The sequence below is a fragment of the Nyctereutes procyonoides genome, unplaced genomic scaffold (assembly GCF_905146905.1).
Source record: "Nyctereutes procyonoides isolate TBG_1078 unplaced genomic scaffold, NYPRO_anot_genome, whole genome shotgun sequence".
NCBI classification, from domain to species: Eukaryota; Metazoa; Chordata; class Mammalia; order Carnivora; family Canidae; genus Nyctereutes; species Nyctereutes procyonoides.
The window spans coordinates 31,147,172-31,166,406 of NW_026575020.1; the positions used below are offsets into that span (position 1 = coordinate 31,147,172).

The window sequence follows — 19,235 nt, forward strand, 5'->3', positions numbered from 1 at the left end:
CTCTCCTGGGACCCGCGGGCGCCTGCCCACCCGCTCCAGGGACCGTTTGAGGCTCCCTGCCTTGATTTGGCAGGCGGCCAGCCCCCCTCGGTCATCCGCTGCCTTCCCGCCATCCTGCTGTCCAGCCCCAACTGCCCACTCCTTCTCCAGGCTGGTGGTGGGGGGAGGGGTGCTGGCCATGGGAGATGACCCCCTGCCTCCTTTAGGGACACCTGGGGACCTGGCGACAAACTGCCCGCTCTGTGCCCCGTGTGGACTCCCTGGTTTGGGAGCACCCAGGGAGCCAGGGGATGGACACTTACCAGGGCCTGTGTGGCCGGACTGGGCAGCCCCCCACTGTTTCTCACCCCGGAAACCTGGGGTCACCCCCTCACCCTCCCAACCTTGGCCTTATGTGTGCAGTCTGGACGGCTCTGAGGACCTGGAAGGACACTGGGCCCACCCCCCCGCCCCAGCCACCAGCCCATACCCAGCACCCCAGCGCCCGATGTCTCCTCCTCTGTGAACGCCTGGGAGCCCTGATGGCTGAGACCTGACCCTGCGGCCTCCTGGCCACCCACTCGTGGCTCCGCCGGGCCTTAGGACACTTTTCCAGGGCAGTGCCTGACCTAGGAATGGGCACATGGCAGGCCCTCAGGGCACACCTGGGTCTCACCCAGTTCCTTCCTGCGGTTCTCAGTCCTGGTGCCGCCAGAAGACTCCAAACCCTGGCAAAGTCACTGAGGCCTGACGGGACAGTGCCAGCTCCGGGAGCAGGAAGTGGGCTCCCTGCCTCCAGAGCTCTGCGGCCCCTCCTGGGGGAGCTGCCCCAAGGTCAGGGAAATGCCAGGGCCTCCACACCGGACCCTCAGCAGAATGCAGCCCACAGGCAAAGGCAAATGGCAACAAAAATAAACAGAAGATAAAAAAGGGCCTTTTGGCCCTGGGCTAGTTTGTTTTTCCTACAGAAGAGAGGCAGCGGGAATGAGAACCATCTGCGCCCGAAGCGCTGGCGGCCTGGCAGCTCATCCTACTCGCCCTCCCCTGTGACCACAGGAGCTGGGCAGGGCCTTGCTCCCTGCTGTGGCCGCAATGCCCTGCCTGCTGGCTCCTGGGGGGCGGGGGGGGTAGTAGTGGGCAGGGCTGCCTCCCTTATCTGCCACAGCCCCAGGCCTCCAACCTTGGGTGCCCCCAGCACCAGCCTCATTGTAAGGGCAGGGCTGCCTGGGGCCCTGCCTCTGCCAGAACTGAGCTCAGTGTCCCCGGAGGCGACAGCTGCTAGCCCCCACAGGTTCCCTGGGTCTGTGGCCAGGTGACTGGTGCCAAGAAAGCCCTCATGGTGACATGATATGAATGACAGAATAAAAGAGAAACGCATGTGGCCCTATAGCTGTCACCACGGGGAAAGCATCTTGTTTTCCTTTCTGGAAACAGGGAGCCTAGGGAGCTGGGGTCCCTGGGCTGGAAGAGTCTCCGCTTTATATCAGAGCTTCCCAGGAGGAACTGGAACCTTCTGGGGGTGCAGTGCGGTGAGCAGGCCAACGGCTCAGGCTGGCAGGCCAGGCGGGACAGGGGCCACCCCTGCCCTTGGCACCGGGTGACCTGCTGCAAGCTGCTCTCCCTCTCTGAGCCTTGGTTCTGCCACCCGTGGATAGGGTTCAGTGACTCCATCCCACAGGGACCCTGAAGGCTCTTGGGGTCTGGATAGTGCTGGTCTCCGTTCCTGGTACGCAGTAAGAACTCAGGGAGGGCCAGTGTTGGGGCCAGTCTGCCTGTGCATTGTGCCTGGTCCCCACTGGGCCCTGCTGGTGGTCTTGGGTCCTGGCTGGATCGGGACAGCACCTGCACTGATGGAGATGTGTCATGGAGACTCGACTCCCTCCTGCCCAGAGAACCCATGCAGGGACGTAGAGCATGATGAGGACTGGCACCAAGTGACAGGCCCAACGTACATTGCCCACACAGCCCCGACCTGTGAGAACGAGCACATCCCTGGTCCTCGGAGAGCAGGGGGCTCCTGGTTGACACTCTGGGCCAGGAGGAGCTCCTGGAGGGTACCAGCCTTCCATCACCACTGCGGCCTACTGGCGCTGCACCCGGCCTTCCTCCATTCACTCTGCTCTCCCTCCCCAGCTGCTTCTCCCTCCTCCCAGCCTCCCCGGGGGCAGGAGGGTGGAAGCACCTCTTCATATTCTGCCATGTAACTAACTGCCTCCCCACTTCGGGACATTGGTGCACCAGCCGACACAGGGCTCCGATGGGAGACCGCAAGCACGCCCCCTCCATCCATCCCTAATGGGCCTTATTCCCAGAGGAGCCTTAGAGGGAAGAAAAGCAATTTCCAGGGATCCCTGGGTGGCGCAGCGGTTTAGCGCCTGCCTTTGGCCCAGGGCGCGATCCTGGAGACCCGGGATCGAATCCCACATCGGGCTCCCGGTGCATGGAGCCTGCTTCTCCCTCTGCCTGTGTCTCTGCCTCTCTCTCTCTCTCTCTCTCTCTCTCTCTCTCTCTCTCTCTGACTATCATAAAGAAATAAAAATTAAAAAAAAAAAGAAAAGCAATTTCCAGACCAGATACATCCTTGGAAGGAATGTGACACGTAGACACAGACAATGGTGCTGGGCCGGGTCCAGGAGGCACCACCTCTGGAGGGCCGACACGCTGCTTTCAGAGGACCAGGGTTTAGTGCCAGCACGCCCAGAGCCCTGTAGGAAGTCAACGGTGTCACCTCTACCTGAAGGCACCTGCCACATGCCTGCCCTTCCCTACTCAGCCTTCCCTGGCATCCAGCCTCATCGGCACGCCCATCATGTTGTAAGGTGAACAGATGGAGCCCTGGTGTCCCAGGTCTCCAGACTGGGCTGCCAGGGAGCTGACGTCAACCTTGGTTTCCTGACTCACTCCTCTCTTGATCTATCCCCTGGACAGGCCTGGCAGGAGAGACAGGGGACAGTTGCAGGGTTCTTTTGAGCCTCTGGAAATGGGGAGATGTGGTGGACTCTCAAGGTCCCCTGGGCCCGGGATGAAGGCGAGTCCAGCAGGAGGTGGCAGCCAGGCTGCCTGGAGACATCCTAGGGACAAAAGATGGGCCCATGAGCTCCAGCAGGGCATGCAACTTCTAAGGCCCACCCAGGCATGTACTGAGGCCAGGGGTAGACTGGGGTGTCCCCTTGGCCAGCATGGCAGCTCCTGGCCTGTGTCCTCCCTCCCTCCCTCCCTCCCTACCCCCCTGCACTCCCACCTCTCCAGCGGAGCTGCTCCTGCAGGGCCCGGTGGGGGCTGGGAGCACTACCAGAGCCACCAGCACAGCAGCCAAGCCCAAAGCAGACGTGAAGACTCCTGGCCCAACCTGTGCCATGCATCCCCAACTGAGTAGGGAAAAGGTGGACAAGGACGGGAGGGAGACAGAGAAAGAGAGAGGAACCGTGAGTGCATGAACCTTCTTAAGTAAGATCACTCAGGTTTACTGCATCCTGGATAACCTCGTTACTCTGGGAAGTAACTTATTCTCCTGTAAGGTTGCAGGGTGAGGCCCCCCATAGCCTGCGAGGCCCCCATGGGTCACCCCACAGCCATTTCCTCAGGGCCTCAAAAGTCCTTGGACAGTGGTGTCTGCGGGGCAGGTGAATGGATCCACGAGCACATGACTCAGGGAGCTGGCAGGAAACGGTCTGCCCACCTGCTTTCGGGGGCTGAGTGCCTCCCTGGGAGACTGTGGGCCCAGGAAATAGCTGGAGGTCCAAGGGAAGCCAGCCACCAGCCACATCATCCCCAACACCTGGCCACCCAGCATTCCTGTTTCCCTGGCTGGTGGCTGCAGCCTGCTCACACCCCTGGGGCCCCATGAGGCTGGACCACAGCAGGTTGGTCTGGGAGGGCTTAGCCTCAGCTTCCGTGGTAGAAGCCCTGCCCTGCCTGTCTGCACACCCGCCGCCCCGCCTGGTGGGCCTGGTAGATGGGTGATGCAGAGAGATAGGGAGACACAGGCACACAGAGACAGAGAGATAGCGAGAGAGGGAGGCTGACACTTGCAGGGGAGAGTCTGGGGTTCCCACTGTGGTGTGTGCTGGGAGGGGGAGTCTTCACATGAGCCCAAATTGTACAGAATTAGGAAAGCCAACTTCCTGCCCCAAAGAAATCCAAGGAAGCCACCAATGGCAAACCCCTTTTTCGGGGTCTCTGCCCTTAGCTCCCCATTCCAGGACTGCCGCTGACATGCCTGTGTCATGTCCACCCCCAATCCTCCTGCCCTGCGACCTTGGCAGGCTCCCTGACTCTCTGGCGCTCATCCCAGGTGGCCACGGGGTGGTGAATGTGGGAGGAAGTGAGTGAGGTACAGCAAGTGCTCACCAAACCCTCCTGAGATGGGGCAAGGTCGTCTGTGCTTATCTCCTGGGGCTACTGTGCCAATGAGCGACCACACACGGGGAGGATTAAATGAGCACCGTGTTCTCTCTAGTTCTGAACAGGCTGCAACACTCGAGACATCGCGGGCCACCCTTCCTCCCGAGGCTCCAGGAGAGTGTCCCCTCTGCTTGACTAGCGCCTAGGGCCCTGGGCGCCCCTCCACCTCTGCTCTGACCTCAGCAGGCCCGTCCCCTTCTCCTCTGGAAGGACTGGCCATCAATGCGGTGCCACCAACTTCAGAACGGTCTCCCCTTGGGGTTCCTTATGTAATGCCATCTGCAAAGACCCTTCTTCCCAAAGCAGGTCATGCTTACAGCTCTGGGGGGTGGGCAGTGTCTTCTGGGGAACCCATTTTCCACACTACACTCACTCCCCTGTGTTTACTTACAATGGTTGTCACGTGAGTCGAGTCACGTAAGGCTCGTAGATTTGTGGCCTTGTGGTCACGTAACATTATCTCGTGAGCGCCACCCAGGCATCTCAGAAAGGTTTGCGTAGACACGACTGGGGTGGGGCTGTGTGACATTCATCCCTGGACCTGACCTGGCTCCTCAACCAGGCCCTCGCAGTGGACACCCCGCTGCTCCCTCCTTTTCCCCTTTGTCTCGTGGAAGCCAGTAGGGCCCCTATCCCTTCCTGCAACTCCTTCAGCAGGGCTGCCATACAGACACTCATGGGTCCGTGAGAAAACCTCTCTCCTTGGGGACCCTGGCTGTTCAGAATGCAGGGATGGTGTGGGGCTTGGGACACTGCAGGCCCAGCCCATATGGCCACCAGAGCAGGGGACAAGCCAGGAAGCAGGCCCAGGCCTAGCTCAGCTACTGACAAGCAGGGGCCCCAGCCCCACCTGGAGTCTCTCTTCTTTCAAACGGAGGCTGGAGGATAAAGTCCTGCCCGCAAAGCTCTTGGCATGGGCCTAGGACACATCACACAGTCTGCAAGGGACAGCTGTCGCCATGAAGCTTGCTCTGGCTCTGACCTCCAGCCTCCCTGGCCTGACCCCTGGTCTGACCCCCTCCTGCCTCCTCGGGCACAGACTTTGTTTTTTTTTTTTTAATTTTTATTTATTTATGATAGTCACAGAGAGAGAGAGAGAGGCAGAGACACAAGCAGAGGGAGAAGCAGGCTCCATGCACCAGGAGCCTGACATGGGATTCGATCCCGGGTCTCCAGGATCACGCCCTGGGCCAAAGGCAGGTGCCAAACCGCTGCGCCACCCAGGGATCCCTGGGCACAGACTTTGTGTGTGGGGCCAGTGGGCTCGGGGTTTGCCTGTGTCTCTGGCACAGGTGCTCCATTTGGCAGCAGGACCAGAGGGGGCCTGGGGGCCTCTGAGGCCACCGGACTGAGGGACTGGGCCGGCCTGCTAGCTGGGAACCTGGGAGGGTGGCCAGAACCGGAGGAATCCCCAGGGTCCTGGGCCCAGAAGAGGGGCTTCCTTGGTGCCCCCTCCCCTCCTCTTCCTCATTCCCCAGCCCTGGCCTTGAGCACCGGGTGCCCACCACCTGCGTGCCACCTGCCACAGCTGGGGTGTGGTCACAGGGCCTGGAGGAAGCCTGGTCCCATGGGGCCTGCTTGCTCCTGCAGAAGCCCCCCATGCACACTCACACCTGCCTCCGTGGGAGCCAAACCCCCTGAAGGCCTCACCTACTGCCAGGTGTGGAGGAAGAAGGACCTTGGTTTCTGCCCTTTCTCTGCCCTCACAAGCGGTCACCCGTACCTATGCCTCAGGCAGCCGGCAGGCCAGAGGGGTGTGCTCCAGTGCTGAGTCCTGGAGCTGAGGCAGCAGAGGGGCACACAGAGGACCCATGGCCACTACTCAGTAAGGGGGTGCTCAGGGGAGGCAGAGGGCAGGATGCTGTGCCCAGTTCCCCTGGCACAAGGACGCAGTGCTGGGAAGCTGTGGAGGACCTGGGCCTTGGGGCAGAGCCTGGAGGCGGCCAGCTCTCCAGGGCACAGTTGGACCCAGGGCCATGGCCGCAGGTCGTCTCAAGAAGCACCAGGCACCCCTGCCTGTGCCAGCAACACCTATGCCTGGACTTGCCGCAGGCCACCGGGAAGGCCACCGAGAGGGGTCCCCCTGCAATGTCCATCTGTGTCCAGCAGTGGCGAGGAAGCCCAGGGAGAGCAGGGGAGGGGAACCACACCTCCTCCTGGTCCCCACCCACCTTCACCCTTGCACACGGGGGTCTGTTCCCTGAGCCTCCGCCCAGCGGTTCCCAGCCTAGGCAGCTGTGGTTGCCATGGAAACCCTGCATCCTGCGGGGGAGGGGGGCCCTCCTCCCACTGGCTCTGCCAGAGCTCAGCCAGGCCACCTTCTCTCCAGCCCCCTGTAGCCTCAGGGCCGGGCTGTTTTCACAGCTTGATTCTTTCCAGGTGCCCCAGGAAGAGGACAGCGGGTCCTTCCCCTCATTTCCAAATCCTCCAGTGGGGTGGGGGTTGGGGGCAGATGCTGGAGATGTTGGGCGCCAGGATCCTGCATGCCCTCCTCCACCTGGGGCATCCACGTGAGGCCCTCGGGAATCCTCAGTCCCCAAACATCTGGAATCCTATCACCCTGGTCCTTCAAATCACAAACCTCCCCAGGTGGGAGCACAGACATTTCCCCAAAGAGCGTCTGAGCATCTGGTCCAGAACAGCCAAGAAGGGAGGCAGCAGGAAGGAGGAAGAGACAGGTCCTCAGCCTCCCTCCCTGGACACAGGACCCCAGGCTTCCTCTCCCTGCAGGACTGGTCAGAGCTCAGAGCCAGGCTGATTGGGAAATTAGGGAAACGACTCACTGGAGTCAAACCCACCACGTGCATTTACTTTAAAAAAAAAAAAGATTATTTATTTATTTATTCCTTAGCACAGAGAGAGAGGCAGAGACACAGGCAGAGGAAGAAGCAGGCTCCATGCAGGGAGCCCGATGTGGGACTCGATCCCAGGTCTCCAGGATTACACCCCAGGCTGCAGGCGGCCCCAAACCGCTGCGCCACCGGGGCTGCCCTGCATTTACTTTTGATCCCCTTGGAAGGACTGTTACGACAGTAACAAGCTTCTCTGTGGAGTCACGAGCTCATAAAGGTGCAGCAGATGGGAGAGGGGGCCACCCTCAGGTGCATCAGAGAGCGGGTGCTGGACTCTGAGGTGCCCCCAGAGCAGGAAGTCTGCATGAGGGCCCCCTGCCTGACAGAGGCAGGAAGCCAGGGAGTGGGGTGCTCACGGGGCTGGCTCCTTCCACCTCCACCCCCAAGCAGAAGAATGGAGGGGTCTTCTCAGGGTCTGGCCAGCCCCAAAGGTTTCGAGTCCACAGACCACCTGTCCCTAAGAGTGACCAGTTTGATCTTGGCCCCACTTGTTGCAGGGCTGGTTCCCCAGAAGGAGAGGCCAAAGCAGAGTTTGGGGTGCATGACGCATCAGGGACCAGTGCTTGTCGGGTTGTAGGGGAGAAGCAGTGCTGCCAGGTAGCCAGGCCCGTGGGGGTCTGGGTGAGTGGTGAGACCCTGCTTCCAGCCCTTGGTCCCCAGACCCAACAGTTCTTCCCACTGGGGACGCAGCCCCATGAGGAGCTCCTGAGCGAAGCACCCTCTTCTCGCAGGGTCCGACCCGGCTCACACCTGCGGCTGTGCCCTCCCTGGAGGTGGCAGCCTAGCTGGACTGAGTGCCGCCAGGGCAGCTGTGGACAGGGCCACCCCCCACCTGCTCTGAAGAAAGCGGGTCCCTAGTTTGATGCAATGTTGTAGGGGGGGGTCCCATATGGCAGGGTCAGAGGTCCTGTCACCCCAGGGGGACCCCGCGGGCAGTACGGGCCAGCCCATGCCCTGAACACACTCCTGTGAGGAGGAAGTTCTGCCCTTCTGAAGCAGGAGGCTCAGCACTGTGTGAGCTGAACTGACCTTGGTCCCTGAGAGCTCACAGGTGGCCTCCATCTCTGCCAGTGTGGTCACTGCCCATCAGTCCAGCGCCGAGGCAGCCCATGACCCCAGCTGGTGGGCGCTGCTATGCCTGAGTGGCTTCATGTGGCTTCTGAGTGGGTGCTCACTGGTAGGCAGGAAATTGAGGGCAGGGGAGACCTTCACGCCCCGCACCCACCCTGTGGGCCCATACCCAGACATCCTTCCCTTTTTAGGTCCCTAACCCGCGAGGGGCATGGGGCGCTTGCCACTACCCTTCCACCATCTCTCTTGCACACAAAGGGGGACCAGGTGCAAAGCTCTTCCCCTGGGGGGCTGTCCTATCTCCACAGCCTCCAGCCCTGTTGCATCCCGGAAGGAGAGTGACCTGCTGTTTGTGCCTGCTGCTGTCTGACACTGAGCTACCCGGTGGCCCAGCTCAGTGCGCCCTCCCCCCAGCTGGCCTGGCGTACCAGCTCCCCTCTGTGGCCCAGTGTGAGGGCAGTGGAGGGCCCACAGGGCCCCGGCCACTGGCTCAAGCATGATTCTGTCTGTGTGGGCTTCTGATGTTCCGTCTTCTGCAGGCCTTGTGGAGCCGTGGCCTTGTGCCCAGGCGGGGTTGGGGGGGTGCAGACTCAGCTCATGCTTGCCATTTGCCACACTATGCTGAGTGCCAGGCCAGGCATCGGTCTCGGGTCCCAGCTGTTCCCTAGAACTTCCTTTTGAACAGGGTTGTGTCTTCACTCGGGTCATGTGACAAACCTCAGGCCACGTGGACTTCCTCTGTTTCTCTGACATTAGTGGGCAGGGTCAACCCATCTGTACCAGAACTGACATCCCTGAACCCACCCGCCTCTGGGTGCCAGATATCTCTAGGCGGAGGGGCCCTGCCAGCGCACCCAGCTCCACACCAGGCTGCTGGCTGCAGGGTCTCCACCTTCTTGACCCTCTGGCCTCAGGGTGCAGCTGCCTCCAGTGTGGTCTTGCTGGGCAGTCCCAGCTCTGGGCCAAGGTGGCCTTGCTGGATGCCTGGATCTGTGCCAAGCAATGCCCCGGGGCTGAGGAGCTGCTGCCTCCATACCACTTCTGGGGAAGGCAGGTGTAACCCTGAGCTCTGAGGTTCTCTGGCCTCAAACCCAAATTTCCTGAACTCCAAGAGGAATCTTCTGGAAGAGACTTCTAGGAGGGATACCTGGGTGGCTCAGCGGTTGACCATTTGCCTTTGGCTCAGGGCATGATCCCAGATTCCCGGGATGTGTCCCACATTGGGCTCCCTGCAGGGAGCCTATGTCTCTGCCTCTGTCTCTGTGTCTCTCATGAATAAATAAATAAAATCTTTTAAAAAATAAAAATAAACAAAAAAGAGAGACTCTAGTAGATTTTTTTTGGGAGGGAAAGACCTACTTCCTGGGGTAAGGTGGTGGTAGGGACACAAGGAATGTGGGGGCAGCTCCCCTGGCCATAACAGAGAGGGCACCACCTGCTGGCATCACCCCCATAGCTGACCTGGGCTGCACCGGGGAGGACGCTGACCTGCATTGGGTGGGCTGCCTGCTCCCAGGACTCCCAGGCTCCCCCGGCCCCTGCAGGTGTGAGTTTGGAGCTGGGCAGGTGGTGTACGTAGCACAGCCTCCGAGACACATTGACCAGGACCCGTAGTTGAAAACCTCAGAAAAAGACTGTGCGTGAGGCCACAGATCTTAGCCACAGACAAGACCCCAAGGACCCATGTGAGTGTCCAGGTGCTGCCGGGGACCCCCAAGACCCTCCTGAACCTCCGCTGCCAAGGGTCCCACTCTGACTCCAAGGAGGCAGGAGACTTTCAGATTTTGAGTTTGGTCGCTGGACTTCCTAGCTGCCCTGCTGCCCTGCCTCCTCCCATTTCCCCCTATGGGCTGCTCCCCATTGTCTCCAAGCTGTGGATTGTTTCAGGTGCCCCCCAACATTGTCTCTAGAGGGGCCAGGGGGCTCTAGCTGCCAGGCTGCGCTGCCGGGGGTTGCTGGAGGGTCCCGGGGGGCAGAGAGAAAGTAGGGGTGGAGGGCTGAGAGGGAGTGGTCCTGGACCACACTAGGGAGCCCCCTTCCTGCCTCCTGCCCTGCCCCCTGTCACGGGGCCCAGGGGGGATGAGTGTGCCCCAGATGTGTGTCCCCTGCCCAAGTGAGCTGGATGTGCCTGTGAGTCTCGGTCCCCATGGACTCCAGGAAGCTGGCCTGGAGGAGGAGCCTACACTGATGGACGCCTGGGTTTCTCTGGCAACATCAGGGCGGGCCTGTCAGCCTCCTGCCCTACCTCCTGCACACCTGGGGGTGCAGGTGCCCGAGTGCCTGTGTTTGGCCAGCGGCTGCTGCCTGGCGCCCTCCCACAGACAGCGTAGTCTATGGCCTTCAGCTGGTGAGTACCCTGGGGGGCCCTACCTGAGCCCCACCTGGCCTGCCCCTTGCCCTGGGGAGAGGGCTCTGTGGGGGCACAGGCAGGGTGGGAAGCATGTTCACCTCTCCTTCTTCCATGGACGTGGTAGCCATCCTTCTTCTGTCCTGCTTTCCTGAGGAGGGGTCTTCCTGTCTGGGGGTCCCTCTGAGGGCTTAGGGGAGTCTCAGGGCAAAGCCAGGCTGCCCCTGGGAGTATGATGCCCGCGAGCCCCACCCATTGGGCTGCCCTGCCTCTGGGCTCTGGTATCAGTGCTAGATTCTCACCTATGAATTGTCCCTCAGTTTCCCCATGTGGACAATGGGGGTAAATACTCTCCCAGCTCCTGAATGGGGCTGATGGGCGGTTCTGCACTGGTCCCACCCGGCAAGGCCGTGATCTGACCATAAGGCCGCTCAGCCGGGATCCAGCCAACTCCTCAGGCAACAGGCCCCTCAGGCTGTCCTGTCCTGCTGGAAGGCTCAGCAGGTGGAAGGAGACCCCTGCCGTGCCCCACAAAGCCGTGGCCCCCAGTTGACTGTTTTGAGCTGTTTGAAGATGCTTTTGGCCTCTGGGCATGTCTGTGTCTGCCGGCCTGCCCTGGTGCTCCCGGTTTGGAGGAGGTGGCGCCAAGGGCAAGTCTCTGCTCTGTGTTGTGTGACTGTGGGCAAGGTTACAATGCCTTCTTCGCAGGCTGGGGGGAGGAGCCCCAGGTCACCTGGGGAATGCACTGGGCTGGGCGCAGGGCCTGGCCCCAGGCAGGGTGCCCCAGTGGTGGCCGGCTCCATGACTGACTGGCCTTGGAGGAGGCCGAGCAGGTTTGCGGGTAGTTGGGTAGTCGTTCGGGGCAGGGAGGGTTGGGGATGAGGAGGTGGCAGTCCTGGGGGAGGGCAGAGCTCCCTGCTGGCTCCGTGGGCGTGGCCATGAGTCCTTGGCAAGAGTGGATGGTGGCCCTGGGGTCCCCTGGGTGGCAGGTTTCGTGGGCTGTGGCACCACGGGTCTTGGCCATGTATCTGGGGTGGTTTGTGGAGCTGAGAGGCCGTGAAGGTGCGGCTTCACTTCATTTCAGTTGCGCCCACAGCCACCTCCACCCACAGAGCCCACCGCTGGAGGCCTGGCCATTTATCTCTGCCCCGCCTCGCCCACTGGTGCTTCCAGCTGCCCTCCCCCGTGGCGCCCTCCTCCCAACAACCGTCTTCCCAAATCGCTGGCCTTGTGTCACCTCGTCCCCGCCCTCACATCTGCCACCCTGGGGGCCTCACCAGCTGCAAGGAGCTCATCAGCTCTGGGGAGCAGCTGGTGGAGACACTGGGGGTGTTGCAGCAAAGTGGGTGGTAGAGGCTGGGGGCACCGCCCTGGCCAGACCCCCTCACAAGGCCCTCAGCAACCCAGGCTGGCCTGCCCTGCTCGCCCCACTCTGCAGACCTGGGCAGTGTGCATGCGCGTGCATGCATGTGTGTGTGTCTGTGTGCGGTCTCTAACAGGGAAGATGTGTGCTTTCGTGCCGCGAGGCCCTGTATGCCAGATGCTTGTCAATTGCATGTCATTTCCCCAGATGTGGTCCAGCCTGAGTCAACCTCCGAAGTGCTTTCTTTTGCACCTCCAAGTCCCTACACCCCACCTCTCCAGGCCCCTGCTGCTCGGGGGCTTGGGGCCAGGGCGTGTGCAGCTGGAGACTCTGACTGGGTGTATCTGAGCGGGTGGCTAGAGGGTGTCACATCCACAGCCAGTCCTGTGCCAGCTATGGTGGCTGGCCACGTCTCTGATCTCAAACCCTGGGGCCCAGGGCCTATGGGCATGGTGGGCCTTTCTCCTTCACGATCTGCTGACTGTCCCTCAAGCCTGCTCAGGTCTGCTTAGGACTCGCTTCCCTGGGGACGAGCCGGTGAGAAGCTGCTGCTGGCTCCCAGAGGAGCCCCACCCTGTTCCGCCCACCCTACCCTCCACCCAGTGCAGCCTGGCAGGTGCCTGGGCCAGGACAGTAGCGGGGTGGGCACAGAGCAGTGGGCTGTGGGAGCTGCGGGTAGGCACACCGGGCCTCCCCCTGCCCTTGGGGCAAGGGCCAGAAGCCTGCTGAGCTGTCACTTCCTGGCTGCACTGTGCAGGCGTCTCATGGATGGGGACAGTGGGTGGGGGCCTGGGTGGTGGTCCAGGCTCAAGGGGGCCCAAATGAGGCAGAGGAGCACTGGCTTTCCTTTCTTTGCCTGTGCCCTGCCCCAGGTGAGCATTTGTGGTTCCTGTGCCTCCCTCAAAAAAAAACACCTCAAGTGGGGACTGCTAGTGCTTTGCCTACTTTACTGATGAGCAAATGACTTGTCTGAGGTCAGCGGTGGGCACCTGGTACACCAAGGGGCTAGATTCCCCACCACGTGTGTGAGTGCCAGCTGAGGGGACATGCAGGAGCTCTGCTCTTCACACGAAGCCTTAGGCCAAGAAGAACCCCCTCACCCCCCACTGTGGCCTTCCCAACCCTGCTGCTTCTGACCCCGGGACCCTGAACATGGAGCCAGCTTCTCCAATAGGGCTGTGGGCAGGGAGATAAAATCACATTGGATGCTGCTGTGTTAGGGGCTCTTACAGGGTGCTCCCCTGCCCCTCAGTCCCCCTCCCCCACCGCGGGCAAGGCAGAGAATGGGGACCAGGGCACAGCATGGTGGCATTGATAGATAGTGAGCCAGGGTTGAGTCAGGCGGTGATGAGGATGGGAGTGCGGGCTGTAGCCAGGGGAGGCCCGGGGTCTGAATGGGGTTAGCAGAGCTGCTGGGGCCCAGCCGTGGCCCAGCTCACAGAGATGTGGTCGCCCCAGCAGGTGCTGGGGAACTGGAGCCGAGTGGGCAGTTGCAGGCCAGGCATCCATGGAGAGCTGGTCCTGGGCAGGGAGAGACCCGGGCAGGCTAGCATGTCTCCTGATTCAGAGCCGCTCCGGCCCCCCAGTGGGGTGAAACAGTCCCACGGAGAAGGGCAGTGGCTGGCAGGGCAGGAGGAGGGGGAGGGCGGCGTGATGCTGGGGTTTTTCACAATGTCACATGCACTGGTTTCATGATTTTGCTTTTATGGGTTGGCTGCAGATGGCCACGGCTTTGTACACAGTTTTCCTGCTCCTGCAAAGCAGGGACCACCAGGCCGTCTTCCAGGAGAGAGGGGCACTTGGTTCCCACCAATGCTGCTCAGAATGACCCTCTTCCTCTGCCCTTTAGAGAGCAGGGCCAGAAAGTCAGGAAGTTGCTGGGGAGAGCACCCCCCAGGACCTCAGCTGATGAGGGGGGCCCTTCAAGAAAGGTCCTGGGGCCACAGTGACAGTGGGGTCCTTCGGTGAGGCTGGGGGGCTTCTGCTCCAGCGTAGAGGGGCTCTATGTGAGCGAGAGGAGGCTGACTGCCTGTGGGAGTCTCCTTGGCTGTCTAGCCTCTAAAGGTGGTGTGGAGGACACCGTGGTCACCCCCTGCCTGGAGCTGTCCCCCAGGACCTGTGGAGCAGAGGCTGTGTGCAGGTCCCGTGTATCCCCCACATGTCCCAGGAACATGCGTGTGCCTTGCCATTCTCCCAAATTCCTGGGGCTCCCTGTGCCACCCCAGGTCAGCCCTCTGTGACACCAACCCCTCCCTAACACGCAGACATTGTAAAGAGAGCCAGGGGCGGGACCTGCTTCGATTTGGGCTCACCAGGAGCAAGCAGGCCAGGGCAGGGCGGGACTCCCAGCCAGGCGGACGAAGCTGAGCTGAGTGGTGGCCTTGGAGCCACCAGCAGGGGGACCGAGCTGCAGAGGCAGGTCATCAGTCCAGGCTCCCTGGTGTGGCCAAGGGCCCTGGAGCCCAAGGCTGGACTTGGGGTCCTGCTGGCTCTGTGGCCTGAGGCACCCATGTCCCTGCTACAGGAGAGGCTGGATGGATTAGAAGAGGGAGCACCTCACCTTCCAGGTGGGCCTGAACCTGCAGTGGCTCCTCTCTCCTGCTGGTGACTGAACTTAGGGCCGTGGCCACTGTGACCAGGGCCCTGTGGGGCTCAGAGCCCTGCCTCGTGCCATGTCTGGTGGCAGCCGTCTACAGGCACCCCTGGCTTTCCAGGACAGGCTCTTAGAAGAAGCTTCAAGGAGGCTCTCCATCCTGCCTGAAATGAGGTCTTTGGTTGCAGAACCCCTCTCTCTGGGGCATCCTGAAAACTAAGTGTCCATGGCCAGTTTGGCCGTCCCACTGCCCATGAACATGGGCCGCACTGCTTAGTGCCCTCCTGCTGAAGTGAACTCACCAGAAGCTCACAATACCCAGAGGCAGGGGCAGGGTGGGGTCTCCAGTCACCCAAGGTTACTCAGCCGACTAGGGGCAGAGTGGGGATTTGAACCAGCTCTCCTCCTCAGGGGACCATGCCAAGCTCAGAACCAGCTGACTTCACAGTGCATGTCCTACCCACCCCACACTGCCCAGCCAGGGTCGGTGAGAAGGCAACGGGAGGCCCACTGCAGGTGGGACAGCCTGGGGTGCTCTCCTGGAACTGCAGGGCCAAGGAAGCAGGCCTGGGGCTCCTGGGGCTCAGGCATTGTCAGCTACTACGTCTGTGGGCAACATGGTGTCCCGAGCATGCAGCAGGGAGAGCTGAGCAGCCACGGCCTGCTTCTCTGACCAACCCTGAGAAGCCGGGGGTAGTGGCCTGGGCAGTGGTTCCTGGGCAGTGTCAAGCTGGAGCACGGAGCCTCTCATCTGGCTGCTGGGGCCATGTCTCGGTCTGGCTCCTGGCTCCTGGCTCCTGCGCCAGGGCCCCTAGTCCTGGTCAGTGCGCTCACCACCCACACACAGCTACTGGCTCCAGTGCCCTGGGAGGAGGCGTGCGCCTGCCCATGGCCCCGGCAGGAGCTCTGTCGCTGAGTGACAAGGGTTATTATGCTGTCACAGGCCACCCAGCATTCTCTCCCACCCTGCTGAAGGGCAGCTGGTTAGGAAGGCCCCCCAGGCTGCATCCAGCCCGGGGCCTGGCAGCACACCATGCCAGCCCAGTTTCCCCCACCATCCTGAGGGTTTCCTTTGTGGGCCAGGGGACGGGCGGAGGCCAGCCCTGGAGCAGGCAGTGGCAAGCCCAGCCTGATGGGGGATGGATGCCAGGCTGTAGGCCAGCAGGCTGCTCTGTGACAGCACCAGCTGACCCAGGGCAGGTGGGCTCACTGGGCTCTGCCCTCCACCTGGCGCTGTGGCCATGTTGACCTTGGTCACAGGGATGCTGCCCGCCGGCCTCGGAGAAATGAACCAGTCCCACCCCAAAAATATCCAGAGGTGCTGTCCACTCCCCCTCAGGGCCCCGGGCAGATCTGCCATCTGAAGGGCTACAGCCAAGCCCGGGTAGTGTCCGTGACTTAGGTGTCTATATCCATGCACTAGGCCAGGTGAGGGCACTGTGAGGGGCAGCCTCCTTCCCCAGGTGGGCGGCCGGGCCAGCATGAGGGTGGAGAACTTGGGGGCCAGACTGCTCCTGCTGCCTGCCTTCTCCAGAGCCCATTTCCCCATCTGTAAACTGGGCCGATCAGGTGCCTGCCTCAAAGTCTCCAGGCGGCAACTCAAGGGACTGTCCAGCTGACTGGACATACAGTTGTGGGCATTCTGTTGTGGGCATACAGTTGTGGGCATTCTGACACAGGAAAGTGAGGGAGCAGGGCGGGCTCCTGGGCCGGGTAGGGGGCACAGCGCCCAGCCTGAAATGCTCTGCTCAGCACGGCCGAGACTCCTCACCAGACTGGCTGGTCCACTTCTCTCTCCCCAGGGAATCTGGACTCTGTCCGCCTGTGTCTGAGGATGAGGCCATGGCTGCCCTGAGGTGGCCCAGGCCCTCCCATCAGCCAGGTGACCTGCGGGGAGCTACCCATGTGGCCTGGTCCGACTACATCGAGCAGCCAGGCCCCCAGGGGAAGGCCTGCAGCTACCCAGTGTGGTCCGAAGCCGATGAGGCCAAGGATGGGGACAGCTCGGTGTCATCGGGCCGCCTGTCTGGCTCCTCTGGGGGCCATGAGTCCTGCACATCTCCCCCTGGACCCTGGAAGGAGAAGCCCCCCAAGGTGCTGGGGCCCTGGCGGCCAGCCAGAGAGAGCAACCCGAGGCTGGAGCAGCTGAGGGACAGGATCCGGGCCCAGGCACAGTGGCAGGCCAGCTGCACCTCCCTGGGCACCTCCACACGGTCCAGCACCTCACGCCTCTGTGGAGCCCCCAAGGCAGACCCCCAGAGGAAGGCCAGGAAGCTGACGACCCCCTCTGCGGCCCCATGGGACACCCTCAAGCTCAGGTCCTCCGCCAAAGGTGCTCTGAAGACTGTTGAGTAGCTGCCGAATGGGGACTTTGTCCTGAATATTCTCCATGAGACCCGTCCTCACGATGCCCCCCTGTCTCTCCTCTGCAGGCTTAGGCACCCTGAGTGTGGCTCTGTGTGGAGTAGAAGACAAGGCAATCCCTGGCCGGGGGCGAGAGCCCTCGGGGATTCCCCAGCGCCAGGCCTCAGGTGAGGGGCAGCCCGGCTGGCCATCCTGGCAGCCCCGCCTGGACATGCGGGAGGTCGTCAGGGCAGCACAGTCCTGGATCCTGCGACCTCTCTCCCTCCCTGGGGGACTGGCTCTATTATTATCCCGCCCAGATGAGGACACTAAAGGGGCCCCCGCCACAGAGGGGCCAAGCATAGATGGGGACCCAGCCTGCCACCCTCTGGAACACGGTCTCCAAAGCTCTGCATCCACCCAGGGAAGGAATGCAGGCAGGTGCTGCGAGGCAGGCCAGGGCTCAAAGTGCAGGGGTCTCCTGCACAGACTAGGTGACATCTAGCCTGCATGGTCACCTATCAGCCACAGAGGATGGCTAAGCCCTCCCCGGGCTTCAGGGTCCATCGTGCAGACAGGAGGCACTGCCAGCCTGTCCCAAAGATGGCCCAACCTTGCCTGAGAGATGCTGGGGGGTCCGTACTAGGTATGCAGACTTCTTGCAAGTGGGAAGGCTCCAGGGGCCAAGAGAAGGTTTTGGCTCACTCCCATTTGACAGATAGCAGGGGTGAGGATGGAGGGACAGACAGGACCCCTCTGGGAGGCCAGGGGCCAGGAGCATTTAATTTAAAGAGTCTGGATTGCACTGCTGGCCATGGGAACCAGGAACCACCTTGGAGGGTTTTGAGCAGGGCCCCCCAGCGGGTTTGGGATTTGGTCACTGGTGCTGTGTGCAGGATGGGGAGTGGGGAGCAGGGAGAGGGACATCCCTCTATTGCAGACAGGCAGCCTCATTCCAGCAAGGTTTTGGAGGCCCCAGAGTGGGGCAGGGAGACGGGTTCAGGGGCAGAAGTCCAGCTGCCCTGGGATGCCCAAGGCTCCTGGGCTCCTTAGCACAGAGGCCTGGGATGGGTGCAGGGGCACCAGGGTGGCCAGGGTGGGGTGGAGGTTAGCCAATATATGATTTGGGACCCCCTGGGCACTAGCCCATCCCAGCTGGATATGTGAGGCCAGGGCCAAGGGGCCTGTAGGTCAAAGCCAGGGGGACAGGTCCACTGTGGCCTGCCCATAGCTACAGTAGCTCCCCACGGCCTGGTACCCAGGCTGGCTCAGGCTCACAGCGATCACCCTTTCTCCCCCTCCATCCGCGGGGACCCCAACGGCCCCAGCTCCCCAACCACCCCCACCCCACAGAGGCCCCTCTGGCTTCTCACCAAGGTCAGAACTTGGCCATTGGTCCCTCAGGGACTCAGCATCTGCTGTCATCAGTCACCAGCTCTTGTCATGTCTCTCTGGAAGCAGGCGTGGGGCAGGGCCAGGTCTTTTTTTTTTTTTTAATTATGGCAAGATACACATAAGATTTACCATCTTAACCTCTTGTAAGTGCACAGTCCAGAGCCATCAAGGGCATCCACCTTGTTGTGCAGCCATCCCCCTGTCCATCCCCAGAGCATAGTCATCTTTCCACACCGAGCCCCTGTGACATAGGGACCTGTCCCCTCCCCTGCCCCCTAGGTCTGTGGGTCTGACTCCTCTAGGGCCTCGTGTGAGTAGATCTTACAGAACTAGCATTTCTGTGGGCTTGGGTGCCAGACGTGCTTCCTGCCAGCAGGTTCTGGGTGTTAAGGACAGAACCTGCACAGTCCTTTGGGGCCAGCTTTTTCCCAAGCGCCCCTGCCCTGTGCACATGTCACTGACTGACTGGCTCCTTGGCGCTCCCCGGAGGACGAAACCCAACCCCAGCCGTGGACGACACACTGAAGCCAAACGGCATAGGGAGAGGTGGCCACACTGGCCCTGAAGAAGCTGGTCCACTCCTAGCGGCCACTGTGCTTACAATGGGACTTGGACAATCTCCACCGCTTATCTCCATGTCCCCACCTGTCCAGCCAGGGTAGACCCTACCACGCAAAGCCCCCATGGCCCTAGCTCTCAACCAGCAACCCCATGGAGCCCCTGTCCAGCCACCTGTCCGTGACAGCCCCTTCAGGCCTTGATTAACTCAACAAACACGAGGGCTGCAGGCCAGCCTGACGTGGGCGGGGGAGACCCAGGTGGAGGGTGTGGCATCCCAGGCCTGCTGGGGCAGAGGGCTCCCCAAGGGTGGCTGCAGGCAGACCACCA

At 61.7% G+C, this 19,235-nt stretch overlaps 1 protein-coding gene across 1 annotated transcript in view; it reads left to right on the forward strand.

The window, feature by feature from the left end:
* The window catches only part of CCDC187 (coiled-coil domain containing 187), a 52,661-nt gene that overhangs the window by 332 nt on the left and 33,094 nt on the right, over positions 1–19,235 (forward strand). The window contains exons 2-8 of the mRNA XM_055307896.1: positions 74–157; positions 9,221–9,356; positions 11,934–11,995; positions 12,620–12,691; positions 15,457–15,592; positions 16,412–16,941; positions 17,042–17,140. Of these exons, the coding sequence (XP_055163871.1) occupies positions 74–157; positions 9,221–9,356; positions 11,934–11,995; positions 12,620–12,691; positions 15,457–15,592; positions 16,412–16,941; positions 17,042–17,140 (1,119 nt within the window). The remainder of the gene's footprint in view (positions 1–73; positions 158–9,220; positions 9,357–11,933; positions 11,996–12,619; positions 12,692–15,456; positions 15,593–16,411; positions 16,942–17,041; positions 17,141–19,235) is intronic.